Source organism: Paramormyrops kingsleyae, chromosome 14 (assembly GCF_048594095.1).
Source record: "Paramormyrops kingsleyae isolate MSU_618 chromosome 14, PKINGS_0.4, whole genome shotgun sequence".
NCBI classification, from domain to species: Eukaryota; Metazoa; Chordata; class Actinopteri; order Osteoglossiformes; family Mormyridae; genus Paramormyrops; species Paramormyrops kingsleyae.
In genome coordinates, this window is record NC_132810.1 from 6,057,341 (window position 1) to 6,071,584 (window position 14,244).

Below are 14,244 nucleotides of genomic sequence, written 5' to 3' on the forward strand. Positions count from 1 at the left end.
TCATGCCATTTTTTTGTCAAACAACAACTTGGGGCTACAAAAGGCCGCTTAGAAAACACATGGCCCCAAATATTTTGAACGTGAATTCATCTTCTGAAACCCTTTCATAGCTGAACTTTCCGTCAGGAAATTAATCAAGTGTCGTATCCAGCATGTCTGTGGAAGAAGTTACAGACATGCACAGAGTCACTGGTGTGTGTTGACATGGCACCAGTCTGTGGGACGTTGCAGAGAAGGTGCTCAGCAAGAGGCTTTGAGAAAGCCAGTCTTGGGGATACTGCTATGAAAACAACAGGAAATCCACTAATGTTGGAGACCTTGGCGAGTCTTTGCGGCTAATTGAGATTTGATCCACTGTTTGTGTCCTGAACTTCCCCATGCTTAAGCCAAACTAAGTTTTATTCTTCCATTGCTATTATTAGCTTGTAAATTTAATGTTGTTCATATTTGCACACAGTACAAATATGAGCGTTATCATTATATTGTATTTCTTTTTAACATACTGCAACAAATCATTCCAAATAGGCTTTGGGGAAGTCACTGGCTTGACTCCCAGGATCGTAATGTGTCCATCAGAATAAATGGTCAAAATTCTTGCGTATTAATGCATCTGGTATTTTGAAAATATTTTGTAACAGTCTCTTTGCCCGTCCTGCTTCCCTGTAAAGGTGCTGGTGCAGGACGTGGACTCACTGCAGGGGAGGTTAGCAGAGCTGCGGGAGTGGTGTCCACATCAGGGGTGCAGTAGAACCAGAGCAGAGCTCATTAACGCCACCTGGAGGCGGTGGGTGCGACTGCAGCGTTCCACCCATAACCTCCGCGCACGTTCAGAGCAACGAGCCTTAGAGTGGAGGAACGTCGACCAGAGCGTGAGTCACCTGACTTGATCGAACGCCAACATACACATACGTTCAACTGCGGCTTTGTTTAGCAGTCACCTTCTTAAGTCGACCACAAACTGTAATAACGGGGGTGAACGTATGACAGGATTAACACTGTTAAACTGTAATTTATGCTGTTACACAGTTCCATCTGCACTCGAGGTTTCCCGTGTTTTTTGTCATGTACATTTTAAATGCTGCCTTCTGGTTGATTACTATGTTCTCCCACTTGGCAGTGTCTGAAAAGGGGGAGGCCAACACATCCCCCCCATACATGGGGACTGACTGGGTGAATGAGCTCTCTTTTGAAGGCAAATCCTGAGAGTAGACGGCCAGATCCCATTATGTGATCGTGTAATTTCTGGCTGAAAAATGCCCATAAGTTCTGCCCCAGCCTTGCTTGTGTTCCTGTCATATTTCCGGGTTAAGAGCAGTGGCTGTTGTGGTGATTCCCAGGTTGCTGTCCTACAGCCCTATATACAGATGATGTCTGTGTCCGTGCATGTGAGCGACACTGCATTTTTCAGTCAAATGTTCTGTCACTGACGTTTGCTGTGTGTGGATCAGGTGGACAGGGCTGTCACTGTGCTGGACCAGTTGTGTCATGAGCTACCAGACAAACGTGGCCAGGCGGCCTCCCCAGAGGAGCCGCAGGAGCTGCTGGCACACGTGGAGCAGTACCTGGAAAGGCTGGACTGCGAGCACCGGGCCCTGACCGCCCTGGAACTGCAGGTAGCACGTCTCCTGGGAGTCCCCGCCCACCAGGAACAGACTCCGCCCATCGTCCTCTGCCAGAAGCTGCAAATGATGCAGGACCAATACAAAGAGTAAGAGGGATTTGCACATTTTGTGGTTTAGTCGGATGTTCGGAATCGAGGGACTGCCTGTACTCAAATTCAGATCTTGCTGGCAATTCATTTGTAATAGTACTAACTTGTAATCTAAGGTTGATTTATGGTTAATTTGCTCTCTCTATGGATCTCTTATACCAGGCAAGGAGATTCTTTGGGTTATGGCTATGTTTAAGTTCTGTAGATTACATGTAATACCTGTAGAAACCTGTCATGTAGTGTGTGTCTGCATTACTTGCACAAGGCAATATTTGGCCTCAGAAACTTCATTTCCCAGCTGTCCGTCTCCTGCCTGGTAGAAGTGGGCTGTCTTTGGAATCTGGGCCATCACAGTCTGGACACCCGTGTGTCAGACTCCTGCAGAGCCTTGCTGGTCAGGGACAGCCAGCATAGGACAGCACTGCGGTCACGTACCCTGCACCAGCACAGATCTAACAGCGCTCTCCTCCGTGGGACACATTGGTCTAACCTGCAAAGTCCACACAGACAGCTTTGCAGTCACTGCCAGATGTGTGTTTCCAATCTGTGACCCCCTGACCTCCTCAAATCCACAGCCTGAAAGAGAGAGGCATGCTGGACCGTCGGGCTGCACAGATGGAGGTACAGGAGCGAGAGCGAGTGAAAGAGGAGATCCAGGGCATTCAGGAATGGTTGCTGAGGACCTCGTCCCTCCTCTCCGTGCAGGAGCACACTCATAACTCCCAGGAGCTGCAGGTGTGTGAACTTTGACCCTACCCTATCATAGTAATCGTTGGGTCACTTTTATGTGGAGGCATTGAACACCAATACATCCACATGACTCTCCAATGTTTGTCAGTTCGGTGCACGTGTCTGGTTTTGTGTTTGTCTGTGTGAACGAGAAGCACTGCTTCTGTCTGTTGAGGGAAGGAGGCATATGCCTTCTAGAACCAGGCAGTGTTTGTTTGTAAAGCAGGAAACACTGAGCACAGCTTCAGCCTTTGTCCTGTTTTGTGTGAGTGGATCATGGTCCTGGAACACGAGTGCTCCGTGTCGTGTTGTGTAAATACTGCTTGTACCCTGTTGCCGCTATCACTGCATGTTTTGCTTTCACCACAGTACACTTTGGAGTTTGCCATCGAGAGCCCTGTTGTGTTTTAACAGAATATTTGCATTGTTTTAGGACAAAAAAAATGTGTAACTTGCCAATTTTTAAACCAATTAACATGCCATTTTAATGAGGTCCGAGGCACATCGCCCCTTCATACACAAAGCGGCGTTTGTGCTCCCTGTAACCAGTAAGGATAATCTCTGTCCAGAATTCACCGTGAATCGGCTCTCGGGAAAACACTCACCATCCTCCTGTTCTTTGTGCTTTTAACCTACTTTGGTAAATAAGATGTGTGTGTGTGTCTGGGTGGGGGTGTGCAGGAATCTATGCAGGCCTTTCCAGGAGTCTTCAGTGTCACTGTGCTTCGTGAATCTGCCAGCTTCATGTTTCATGACCGAATGGAGGACGAGTGACGGTTTCTCCCAAGCTGCCCCCACCCCCTGACACACACACACACACACACACTCTCTCGCATTGTTCTGCCCTAAGGATGAGAGATGTGTTACTGAATCCAAAGTGCTGACTCCTGTCCAGAATCTCCCATCACCTTTTCATTCCCTGAAAGAATGGTGGAGGGGGGGTGGTCCTCCCTGAAAGGCCCTGCAGCGCCTCCTTTGTGTGCTGTGATGTAAATGGATACTCCAGGGTCCCCATCCCATGATACTACCCCCTTCCCCCAGAAGCCCTTTTTGTACCCAACTGTATCGTCTCTTATAAAGGACAGGGCTGGGGGGCTGTGATGTCCCACCCCGTACACGGGTCCCGTGTGCTTTGTACTTGAGTTTCTGGTTTCCAGTCTCGGTCTGGATGATGATCAGGAGAAAGGGACTCGTTAGCTCTTCTCTCGTAGCCTGGGGGTGAGCAGACTGGCCTCTGAAAGGCTGTGTCCATGATTGCTTGTGTGCTTTGGAGCTCTGCCTTCCCTCTAACAGAGAGAGATCGCGAGTCAGAACGCAGCTTTGGAAGGGTTTACCTGTGTTTACTTGGTAAGCCATTCATTTTCATGTGGTTTTGAGATTGATGGGAAGGTGCTAAATAGCTCCTTGTTTTTACAAGCGAGCGCGTGTATGTCCTGATGCACGTACGTGTGCCTGTGTGTGTGTGTTTTTGCTGTCTCCATGAGAGTGGTGACACACTGTAACTTTCTCATGACCACGTTGCTCCGTCAGGACATCCAGGCCAATCTGGGCTCCCAGAAGGCCTTGCTGCAGGGCATCATGGATGGCCTGCAGATGAAGTACTCGGAAATGTACACCTTGGTTCCTACGGAGATCGAAGCACAGCTACAGGAGGCCACGCGCTCCCTGCAAGAGGTGGAGCAGAAGGTGATATGGACGATGCAAGACCAGGCTTATCAACTATTATATTCTGTTCTGGCTTGAACCCCTCTGGTCTGCCACAGGTGGGAGAGGTAGTAGAGAAGAACAGTCCCCTCCGCAGGCTGGCTGACAGGGAGGCTGAGATCCGGGAGGGTTTGCAGTCAGTGCTGGCCATACTGGAGCAGCAGAGCTCCACAGCATCAGAGGCTGAGAGTATGCTGAAGGTATGTAGGGATCAAAGATCTCACTGCCTGCTATATTTAATCTAATGTCATCAAGCCTCCTTAAAATATAAATTTAAATGAAAATGAAATAATATGGTCATCAGTTGAGTGAACATATGCCTTTTTAGTTGTTTATGAGTGCTTACTGTGAGCCAGATACCTGTAAACAGTGCACTTGTGCATCTGCTTGTATTTGTGTATGTGCTGTGTGCATGAAGCGTGTATGGGACGAGCTGGATCTCTGGCACTCCTGCATGGTGGCACTGGAGGTGGAGGTGCAGGATCTGTTGGAGGAGCAGCCTGAGGAGGGCCAGCTGCTGATGGAGAAGCTGATGGAGATACAGCAGCTCCACCAGCGTTTTGCTAAACAGGCTGAACAGAGGACCAGCTTCCTGGGCAAGGTGAGTGAGCCTACGTTTCTCAGCATGCCTTGCATCACTGGACACTTGGCCCAGGCTGTCTTCAGCATTCCTTTCCTATTGAGATTGGACTTTTATGGCAGTTCTGGTAAGTTTGTTCTGGAACATAAGCTACTAAATGAATTGTATCTGAAATATGAAGTGAACGGTGCATGCATGTGCATGAACAGTTATGATGTCATCTGCCCTGTTGTCCTGTAGGTCCACACTTCTCTGAAGGAACATGAAGAGATGATCAGGAGCTCCAACTGCTGGCTGATTGAGGCTCAGTCCTGGCTGGAAGCGCCATCTGTCTACATCACAGCTAAGTGCCTCAACAGCCATGCTTCCGCCCTGCAGGTCAGTCTGATACTTGCATCCCATCACTTAGCTTCCCATAGAGCTGACCTCATCATGATAAGTATTTGACTTATTATGCTGTATGTATTGTATGTATGCAAACACATGATTATGTACGTTATTCGTTTGGCTGTCTAGATGAGTGTGGTGCAGTTTAGTTGGACAGAGCTTGTGTGGTCCAGTTGTCTAGTACAGGTTCAGGAAAATTAAAGATTTGGCCCATATGGACAGACATTAGCAGGTCTGAGTTCTGTGTTCCTGATCTGAACAGAGCATCCTGAACGACTCAGAACAGGTGAGAAGGACTCTTCAGGCCTTCATGCTGGTGCTGCAGGAGATCTCTGCAGTGTGTGACACGGCTGCTCTGGAAGAGCAGCTTACCCAGGCTGACCAGAGGGTCGCCGCCATGCAGCAAAGCATTGTGGGTCCACAATCTGAGCTTGATCGTGCCGCAACAGTGAGTCCGTCAGGGAATGTCCAGAAATTCACTTCTTATCCATGGAGGTGGTCTGTTTCACTGCGGAGTTTTCTTGGTTTCACGCTTATTAGGAGGTGGATGCCATGGAGACGAAGATGAAGATGATGGAAAAAACCATGGATGAGGTCAGGTCTGCCTTCTCCATTGACAGTGTGGCCACCCTCAATCCAGAGGACCAGCTTAGGGCACAACAAGTCAGTTGGATTCTGTTCTTTAGATGGTGGTAGCCTCCCCTGCATGAAAAGAGTCATATTAACGGGCAATGCGTGTGTGGCTGTGTGTGGCCCGTGATGTCACAGCAGGTGGCTCAGGACACACTCCAGGCAATGAGGAGGACCATCACTGACATAGAGATGTGCAAAGGGAATCTGCGTCTTCCGGAAGGGGCCAGTGAGACCCTGAGCGTCTTCCAAACGGCGAAACAGCTCCAACTGCAGATACAAGGTCTTGAGCAGGAGCTCAGTGAGCGGAGCGCCACTCTGCAGGTAAATCTCAGTGCTTATTGCTAAAGATGCCTGCTAAACACACCTACATTGTGTGTAAAGGCTGATTACTAACTACAGCAGGGGCGCTCTAGCAGAGTCCAGGCAGCTGGAACCTTTGTGCTCATTTACAGAAAAAAACAAAAGTGATGTTTTGTTGTTTTGTAATGGGAGGAACGTGAGGTTTCTGCTTTCTCTGTCAGTTCAGTCCAATTAAAGCTCTTGAGCCTTTATTAGAGCCTCTATTAGAGGAGTGGCCACTTGTGGAAAGCAGGAGGATCTAACTCATGTTGGCTTGTGTCTGGAGGTACGATGCAGGCAGTGTCCTTGGGAACATCATCAAAGGCTCCTGTCAATGGCTGAGACCCCCAGTCCCAGCCTGGGCTAAGGAGACTGTCTGCTGGGCTTGCTGGTTGGGCTCTTTTGAGATAAGGTCCAGCCAGGCGATACTCATAAGCAGATTTAAATCTCCTAAATTGCGGGCAGAACCGCGTCCCCACCCTGAACCACTGGGCTGTCTTCTCCGAGCGGTTCCCTGAGTCCATCCGAGGGGTTCTGTGATTTTAATTATAGCAAAAGCGTCCTGCGCTTTGATCATTCGTTGCGATCTCCCCCCCGCTTTATTATGGTGGGAGCAGCACGCTTCCCCTCATCCTTCCCCCCCCGCCCCGGTGCTTTCAAGTTGCCGTGTGGCTAAAGTTCTAGGGAGGGCCCGTGGCTTTGTCTCCAGCCCGGTGAAGGTCGTGCTGCCGGACTGTGGGAGGACTCTGGGCTGGAATGTGCTCTGGCCTTGAACACAGTGAGGGGATGACATCATCCGGCCACAGTATGTGGGCTGGTGGTGAACGAAGAGACGTGTCGGATCAGCCATCGCACTTGTGTTGCTGCTCTCTTCAGGCGGCTGTCAGCGTAGCAGCAGCAGAGCAGGATGAGCCAGTGGCAGCGACCAGCCCAGCAGTGCCAGCTCAGGGCCCTGTTTTGGTGGAATCCGAGGTGAGGAGTTTCTTCAGGGTCACCTGCAGCGATTGCCTTCTCCTGAGGCCTGGTAGTTGGGAGGTTTGTCCTCACCACAGTTAATCCTCATTTCTGCCTTTCAGGAGAGTGAAATAGAGGAGGGTCAGATCCACATTGTGCACCTGGAGGAGGCGCTGATGAAAAGCGGGGCGTCACTCCGGGTCGTGGAGGAGTCAAGCCCTGAGCAGAGGATGCACTGGAATGCTGAGAGGGTCAGCATATATGAGGTACCTCCCCATACCTTCTTTATTAAAATGCCCTTAACGATGGCCACGGCCCAGGTTTGGCCACAAAATCTGCTAGCCGGTGTGGGGAGATGAAACAGTCTGAGCTGGGATTGGCTGACTGGCAGCGTATTGGCAAGTGACCCTGTTGAGGGACGGGGTTTGCCTGGTGGTGACGTAATGACACTTTAGTGACATTTTTCTCTTCTCTTTATTTTTATGAAATACACAAAGCAGGTTTGAAATAACAAATCAGCCTTATCTGAGACAGACTGAGCAGACCTCGTAAGTCTGAGTGAGCCTGAACTTTCCATCAGTCTCTCTTGATGATTTATGAGTTTTGTGCTCATCATGTGCAGGATACAGCACAGTAACTGATGTCTGTTGTCGGTCCCAGGTGAACGTGTGGGTTTTCCACACTGTGCAGACCTTCCTGTCCATTCCAGGGGTAAACAGGAACAGGAATGCTGGCCTCCCCTCTAGCAATTCCCCTCTTTATTTTGTGTCTTTATTATTTACCTTTTCTATTTTTGTCCACACCAAAACTGTCTCTTCCTGTTTCTGTATATTCTTTTGATTTATTTGATTTATGATTTATTTTTCATGCTTTTTTTTCTGTTGGATAATTTTTCCTTTTTCTGATTTGTTTTTTTTTTTGTGTACAGTATGTGCCAAATTGTTATTCTTGTTTAAGTCCTGCAGGGGGCACCATAAAGTTGTCATTTTTGGGATTTGTGTAAGGAGAAAGTAGAATTTCACATGTACTGTGTTAAAAACACCAAGTATTCATTCATTCTCCCAAAAAACACACATTAACTGCTGTCAAACATTGAATTTTGGGGTCATGAGTTTGCCTGTGTTTAGATGGAGTATTTGAAGAAGAAACAGTGGGTACACTGGCTTGTGATGCTAAATAAACTGCTACAGAAGCCACGCAGTGGGAGGTTCCAGTGAGGTGTGTCGGCATTGCCTGTGACCTTTGTCTTTCCCATACTCGCTTCCCCAGGATGCTCTCACGGGTGAGGAGCAGATTGCAGTGCCAGGTGGCACTGCTGAGCTCACAGGCGATGTGACCGAGCCCTGCCCTGAGGGTGGAACCAAGGTAATAGTTGCAGGCATACAATAAAGTGCCCTGTATGCTTTCTTTTTGCTCTCCGTTGTAAAGAATTGTTCCTTTTGGATACCTGGTTTTTGTAAAGTCAGTTTCGATCACTGCTGCAGACATGACGCCAGTCTCCTGTCCCCAGATCATAGCGGCAGTCCTGCTCCCAGCTGCTGCAGGCATGGAAGAAGCCCGGCCCGAGCCTGCAGCCACAGGCAGCCAAGAGTCCCTCTCTCAGTGCCTGGTAACGAACGCCCCCTCAGTAACCCTCTCCAGATCATCCCCCAAAGCACAGCAGAGATGTGTGCTCTCCTAGTCCACGGACATAGCTAGGTTTACATGGCAACAAAGCTCTGAATATTAACGAGCCTTAAAGGGGCTCCTAGTGCCTTCCCCTCATTCCAGCACCTTTGGGTGTTAAGCGATGGAGGATCACGGAGTACGGCTGTCCTGGGTTAATGCCGCTCCAAAAAACAGTGTGGTCTGGAGCAAAGACTTTAAACTCGATGTGCAGTTTGCCAGTGTGTATAACCTGGATACAGTTAGAATGATCTGACAGCTCTCACCTGTTTGCTTTTATTTATTTATTATTTTTTAATGATTTCTGTTTAATTTCTTTGAAATTCAGAGGAAAATTTTTAACATTTTTTGGGCAACTCAAGCTACATGAGCCTTAATTTTAATTAATACTCTGTATCCAATAATTAAAATCTAAATATAATCCTGATTGTTTTTTAGCATGCTTTTGTAAAGCCAGTTGAAATACTGTGCATCTTGTTTTATAACTAGTGTTATCTTAATTTTAATATCTGTTTGGGAAAAGAATAATGTCACTAAGAACTTGAGTTGCTGGTGCCTTTTTAACTGTTCAGTCTTCCTTAATGTGCTTGCTCGTTTAGGGGAACTTTTTAATATTCTGAATGTAATTATAAATAACCTGCTGTTGTTCTGCTGCTTTGTTCAGGACCGGGGGGAATAGTTCACCTTCATTAGTGGTAATAAGAATATTCCTCTCGGGGGCCTGAATGTGGCTCACAGCTTGCGGGGTGTGTGTTCAGCCAAAGGTACCCAGTAATCTGAATGTTAATGGCTGTCCCTGTACACTCTCTGGATGCGTGTTAATGTAGTGAGGGGAAACGATGACTCTGTCATTGTGCATGCAAAGAAGACCTTTCTAAATGTTCATGTGAAGATTTCCAGGGTTTCATTATGTCTGGGGGGGGGGGGGGTCAAATAATAATAAATGCAGCGAGTGATCTACCCCCTCCCGTCTCTCTCTTTCTGTGTCAGGAGCTCATGGGACACAGTAGGCTTGCATGGAGGGGGGCAGAATGCCAGCCAGGGGGGCTGAAGAGACACGGCCTGGGCTCTGGCGCTGTAAAGCCACTCAGGGACGCAGTGCCTGCCACACACACACACTTGGGGGCACGTCTGACGGAGGTCTGGGACGAGGCCATAGCCAGCAGAGACACACACTTGCGGGTCTCGCTCATGTTCTCCGACGGCGGGGAAATGCCAGGCCAGCAGTCACCTGATGCCAAAGCCAACACCCTGTCTCCAGACCGTGAAACTGCCCCTGAGGATCTTGTGTCTGCCCCAACGGCGAAGGACATGCATACAACAACCAAAATCATGCATCTAGGCACTAATTACCAGGCTACAGTGCCTAGGGCTCCTAAGGTGACTGACACTGACCCCCAGGCTACAGCTCCCAGGCTACCTATGGAGACTGACACTGATCACCAGGCTACAGCCCTCAGGCTGCCTACAGAGACTGACACTGACCACCAGGCTACAGCCCTCATGGTGATTGTAGAGACTGACACTGACCCCCAGGCTACAGCTCCCAGGCTACCTATGGAGACTGACACGGATCATCAGGCTACAGCCCTCATGGTGATTATAGAGACTGACACTGACCCCCAGGCTACAGCCCCCAGGCTGCCTACAGAGACTGACACTGACCACCAGGCTACAGCCCTCAGGCTACCTACAGAGACTGACACTGACCACCAGGCTACAGCCCTCATGGTGATTATAGAGACTGACACTGACCCCCAGGCTACAGCCTCCAGGTTGCCTATAGAGACTGACACTGACCACCAGGCTACAGCCCTCAGGCTGCCTACAGAGACTGACACTGACCACCAGGCTACAGCCCTCAGGCTGCCTACAGAGACTGACACTGACCACCAGGCTACAGCCCTCAGGCTGCCTACAGAGACTGACACTGACCACCAGGCTACAGCCCTCAGGCTGCCTACAGAGACTGACACTGACCACCAGGCTACAGCCCTCATGGTGATTATAGAGACTGACACTGACCCCCAGGCTACAGCCCCCAGGCTACCTATGGAGACTGACACTGACCCCCAGGCTACAGCCCCCAGGCTACCTATGGAGACTGACACTGACCACCAGGCTACAGCCCTCAGGCTGCCTACAGAGACTGACACTGACCACCAGGCTACAGACTCCAGGTTGCCTATAGAGACTGACACTGACCACCAGGCTACAGCCCTCATGGTGATTATAGAGACTGACACTGACCCCCAGGCTACAGCCCCCAGGCTGCCTACAGAGACTGACACTGACCACCAGGCTACAGCCCTCATGGTGATTATAGAGACTGACACTGACCACCAGGCTACAGCCCTCAGGCTGCCTACAGAGACTGACACTGACCACCAGGCTACAGCCTCCAGGTTGCCTACAGAGACTGACACTGACCACCAGGCTACAGCCCTCAGGCTGCCTACAGAGACTGACACTGACCACCAGGCTACAGACTCCAGGTTGCCTACAGAGACTGACACTGACCACCAGGCTACAGCCCTCATGGTGATTATAGAGACTGACACTGACCACCAGGCTACAGCCCCCAGGCTGCCTATAGAGACTGACACTGACCACCAGGCTACAGCCTCCAGGCTGCCTATAGAGACTGACACTGACCACCAGGCTACAGCCCTCATGATGATTATAGAGACTGACACTGACCACCAGGCTACAGCCCCCAGGCTGCCTATAGAGACTGACACTGACCACCAGGCTACAGCCTCCAGGCTGCCTATAGAGACTGACACTGACCACCAGGCTACAGCCCTCATGATGATTATAGAGACTGACACTGACCACCAGGCTACAGCCCCCAGGCTGCCTATAGAGACTGACACTGACCACCAGGCTACAGCCTCCAGGTTGCCTACAGAGACTGACACTGACCACCAGGCTACAGCCCTCATGGTGATTATAGAGACTGACACTGACCCCCAGGCTACAGCCCCCAGGCTACCTATGGAGACTGACACGGATCATCAGGCTACAGCCCCCAGGCTGCCTACAGAGACTGACACTGACCCCCAGGCTACAGCCCTCAGGCTGCCTACAGAGACTGACACTGACCACCAGGCTACAGCCCTCATGATGATTATAGAGACTGACACGGATCATCAGGCTACAGCCCCCAGGCTGCCTACAGAGACTGACACTGACCACCAGGCTACAGCCCTCAGGCTGCCTACAGAGACTGACACTGACCACCAGGCTACAGCCCTCAGGCTGCCTATAGAGACTGACACTGATCACCAGGCTACAGCCTCCATGTTGCCTATAGAGACTGACACTGATCACCAGGCTACAGCCTCCATGTTGCCTACAGAGACTGACACTGACCCCCAGGCTACAGCCCTCAGGCTGCCTACAGAGACTGACACTGACCACCAGGCTACAGCCCTCAGGCTGCCTATAGAGACTGACACTGATCACCAGGCTACAGCCTCCATGTTGCCTATAGAGACTGACACTGATCACCAGGCTACAGCCTCCATGTTGCCTACAGAGACTGACACTGACCCCCAGGCTACAGCCCTCAGGCTGCCTACAGAGACTGACACTGACCACCAGGCTACAGCCCTCATGATGATTATAGAGACTGACACGGATCATCAGGCTACAGCCCCCAGGCTGCCTACAGAGACTGACACTGACCACCAGGCTACAGCCCTCAGGCTGCCTATAGAGACTGACACTGATCACCAGGCTACAGCCTCCATGTTGCCTATAGAGACTGACACTGATCACCAGGCTACAGCCTCCATGTTGCCTATAGAGACTGATACTGGTCACCAGGCTACAGCCCCCAGACTGCCTACAGAGACTGTTGCCGACCACCAGGCTACAGCCCCCAGACTGCATATGGAGACTGATGCTGACCACCAGGATGTGGCTCCTACACCCACACAGTCCTTTGACACCTCCCACACCCATGCAGTGCCCGGCGACTCACTCAGTCCTTCCCAGGAGGATCCAGTTGCTGCACCTCCAGCTGCTGACCTGGTAAGCACAATCTCTGAATGGTGACGCCGGTCCTCCTGTAGATCACTCCTACAGGCCCCCTACAGGGCTGCAAGGCTTAACCAGCTCCCCGCTGGTTATTGGACTCCGTAATAGCCAATGCTTAATCAGCTTGCCCAATGCATGTCCTCTGTAATAGCCAATGCTGCCCCTAGTGGGAGTTGGGATCTGGGAGAGTTCCAGAGGGGAACTGAGTGTCTTTAATATGCACCTTTAGACATTTACCCATTATACACCAATACACCATCTCTCATTTATTTATTTTTTTATCTGTTTTTGTACCTGGATAGAAACCATTTAAAAAATATTTTTACTTTACAAATTTTAAGGGCTACGAAGTGAAATGAGACAGGGAAAGGAACCACATGTGTCAGGGTGACCCCCCCCCCCCCCCCCCCCCATGGGTCGCGTACTTTACCCACATGACCAAACACTGCCACTGTAGGTCCTTCCTTGTCATTAGTGGCCGGCACCAAGCTGCAGATTTCAGGAAGTGACTGCGTGTGGGTGGGGCACGTTTGTTTGTGTGGAAGAAAGAGCGAGCGAAGGAGCGAGCGAGTGAGATAGAGCGAGAGGGGAAAGGTGACGAGGGTGATTCTTTGAGGTCCCGCTACCTTATGTAGGCAGAGCTTGTGTCTGCCTGTATGAGCCTGTCTGAGGGTTTCCTCCACCCCCACTTATCTCCTTGACCCAGACCTCAAAGGAGCCTCACCCTGCCCTGGAGGGCCTTCAGGTGTGCCGCCACCAGGCCACCCAGTTGGAGCACTGGCTGGAAGGGGCTCGCCGCAGCCTGAGCGTCCCGCCACCAGCCACTGGAATGCAGGACGGCATAGAGCAGGAACTCCTCACCTGCCAGGTAAGTGGATCCGGTGGATGAGGGGGGTGGGACATTAAAGTTCAGTGTCCCACAGGGCCTGAGGCTGCCATAGCTTCTGTGAGCAGGAATCCCTGAGGTTGGAGGAGAAGGTGGTGGGGAGTCTCTCTTAACATCCATTTTCTCAGGGTGATCTTGGGCTGATCTTGTCGCATTCACCAGTCTCAGGTTTCAGGCTCAAAATGTAGTGTCACTTTAAATGCGTGTTCCCTTCCTGACTCCGTCTACAAGGCGCTTAGTCACGCTGTACCTGTCTAACCTCATTAGCTTGGTGACTCCGGTTACACCTGTGGACAGGAGAATGACGCCCCCCTGTGCTCGTAGGAAATATATCTTCCTGCACGTGCTCAGTGTTGCTAATGATCTCATTCAAAAACTAACCCCGTTTGACTAGATCCCATGCTTTTGTGAATGCTTCTGAACGTCAGCATTGAACGAAACCCTGGTTGAAACTAAACTGGACTGAGCAAACACCATGGAGCAGCTGCTACGGCCGCCTTTGTTTGTTTTAAGGTTACCGGAGATCTCTGAGAAGAGTGCGTGGCTCTGTGTCAAAGGGAATCATTAACGCTCCCTGTGCAAATCCATGCAATACCGGCTCTCCTCATTGGC

At 50.5% G+C, this 14,244-nt stretch overlaps 1 protein-coding gene across 6 annotated transcripts in view; it reads left to right on the forward strand.

The window, feature by feature from the left end:
- Positions 1-14,244, forward strand: part of syne2b (spectrin repeat containing, nuclear envelope 2b) — a 96,859-nt gene that overhangs the window by 46,540 nt on the left and 36,075 nt on the right. For all 6 annotated transcript variants that reach the window (XM_072699151.1, XM_072699148.1, XM_072699149.1 and 3 more), the window contains 16 exons: positions 669-869; positions 1,449-1,708; positions 2,287-2,446; positions 3,971-4,126; positions 4,204-4,344; positions 4,563-4,745; positions 4,965-5,102; positions 5,374-5,559; positions 5,652-5,774; positions 5,880-6,065; positions 6,960-7,055; positions 7,160-7,303; positions 8,307-8,402; positions 8,548-8,646; positions 9,693-12,740; positions 13,453-13,614. In XM_072699151.1, coding sequence (XP_072555252.1) covers positions 669-869; positions 1,449-1,708; positions 2,287-2,446; positions 3,971-4,126; positions 4,204-4,344; positions 4,563-4,745; positions 4,965-5,102; positions 5,374-5,559; positions 5,652-5,774; positions 5,880-6,065; positions 6,960-7,055; positions 7,160-7,303; positions 8,307-8,402; positions 8,548-8,646; positions 9,693-12,740; positions 13,453-13,614 — 5,379 coding nt within the window. The remainder of the gene's footprint in view (positions 1-668; positions 870-1,448; positions 1,709-2,286; positions 2,447-3,970; positions 4,127-4,203; positions 4,345-4,562; positions 4,746-4,964; positions 5,103-5,373; positions 5,560-5,651; positions 5,775-5,879; positions 6,066-6,959; positions 7,056-7,159; positions 7,304-8,306; positions 8,403-8,547; positions 8,647-9,692; positions 12,741-13,452; positions 13,615-14,244) is intronic.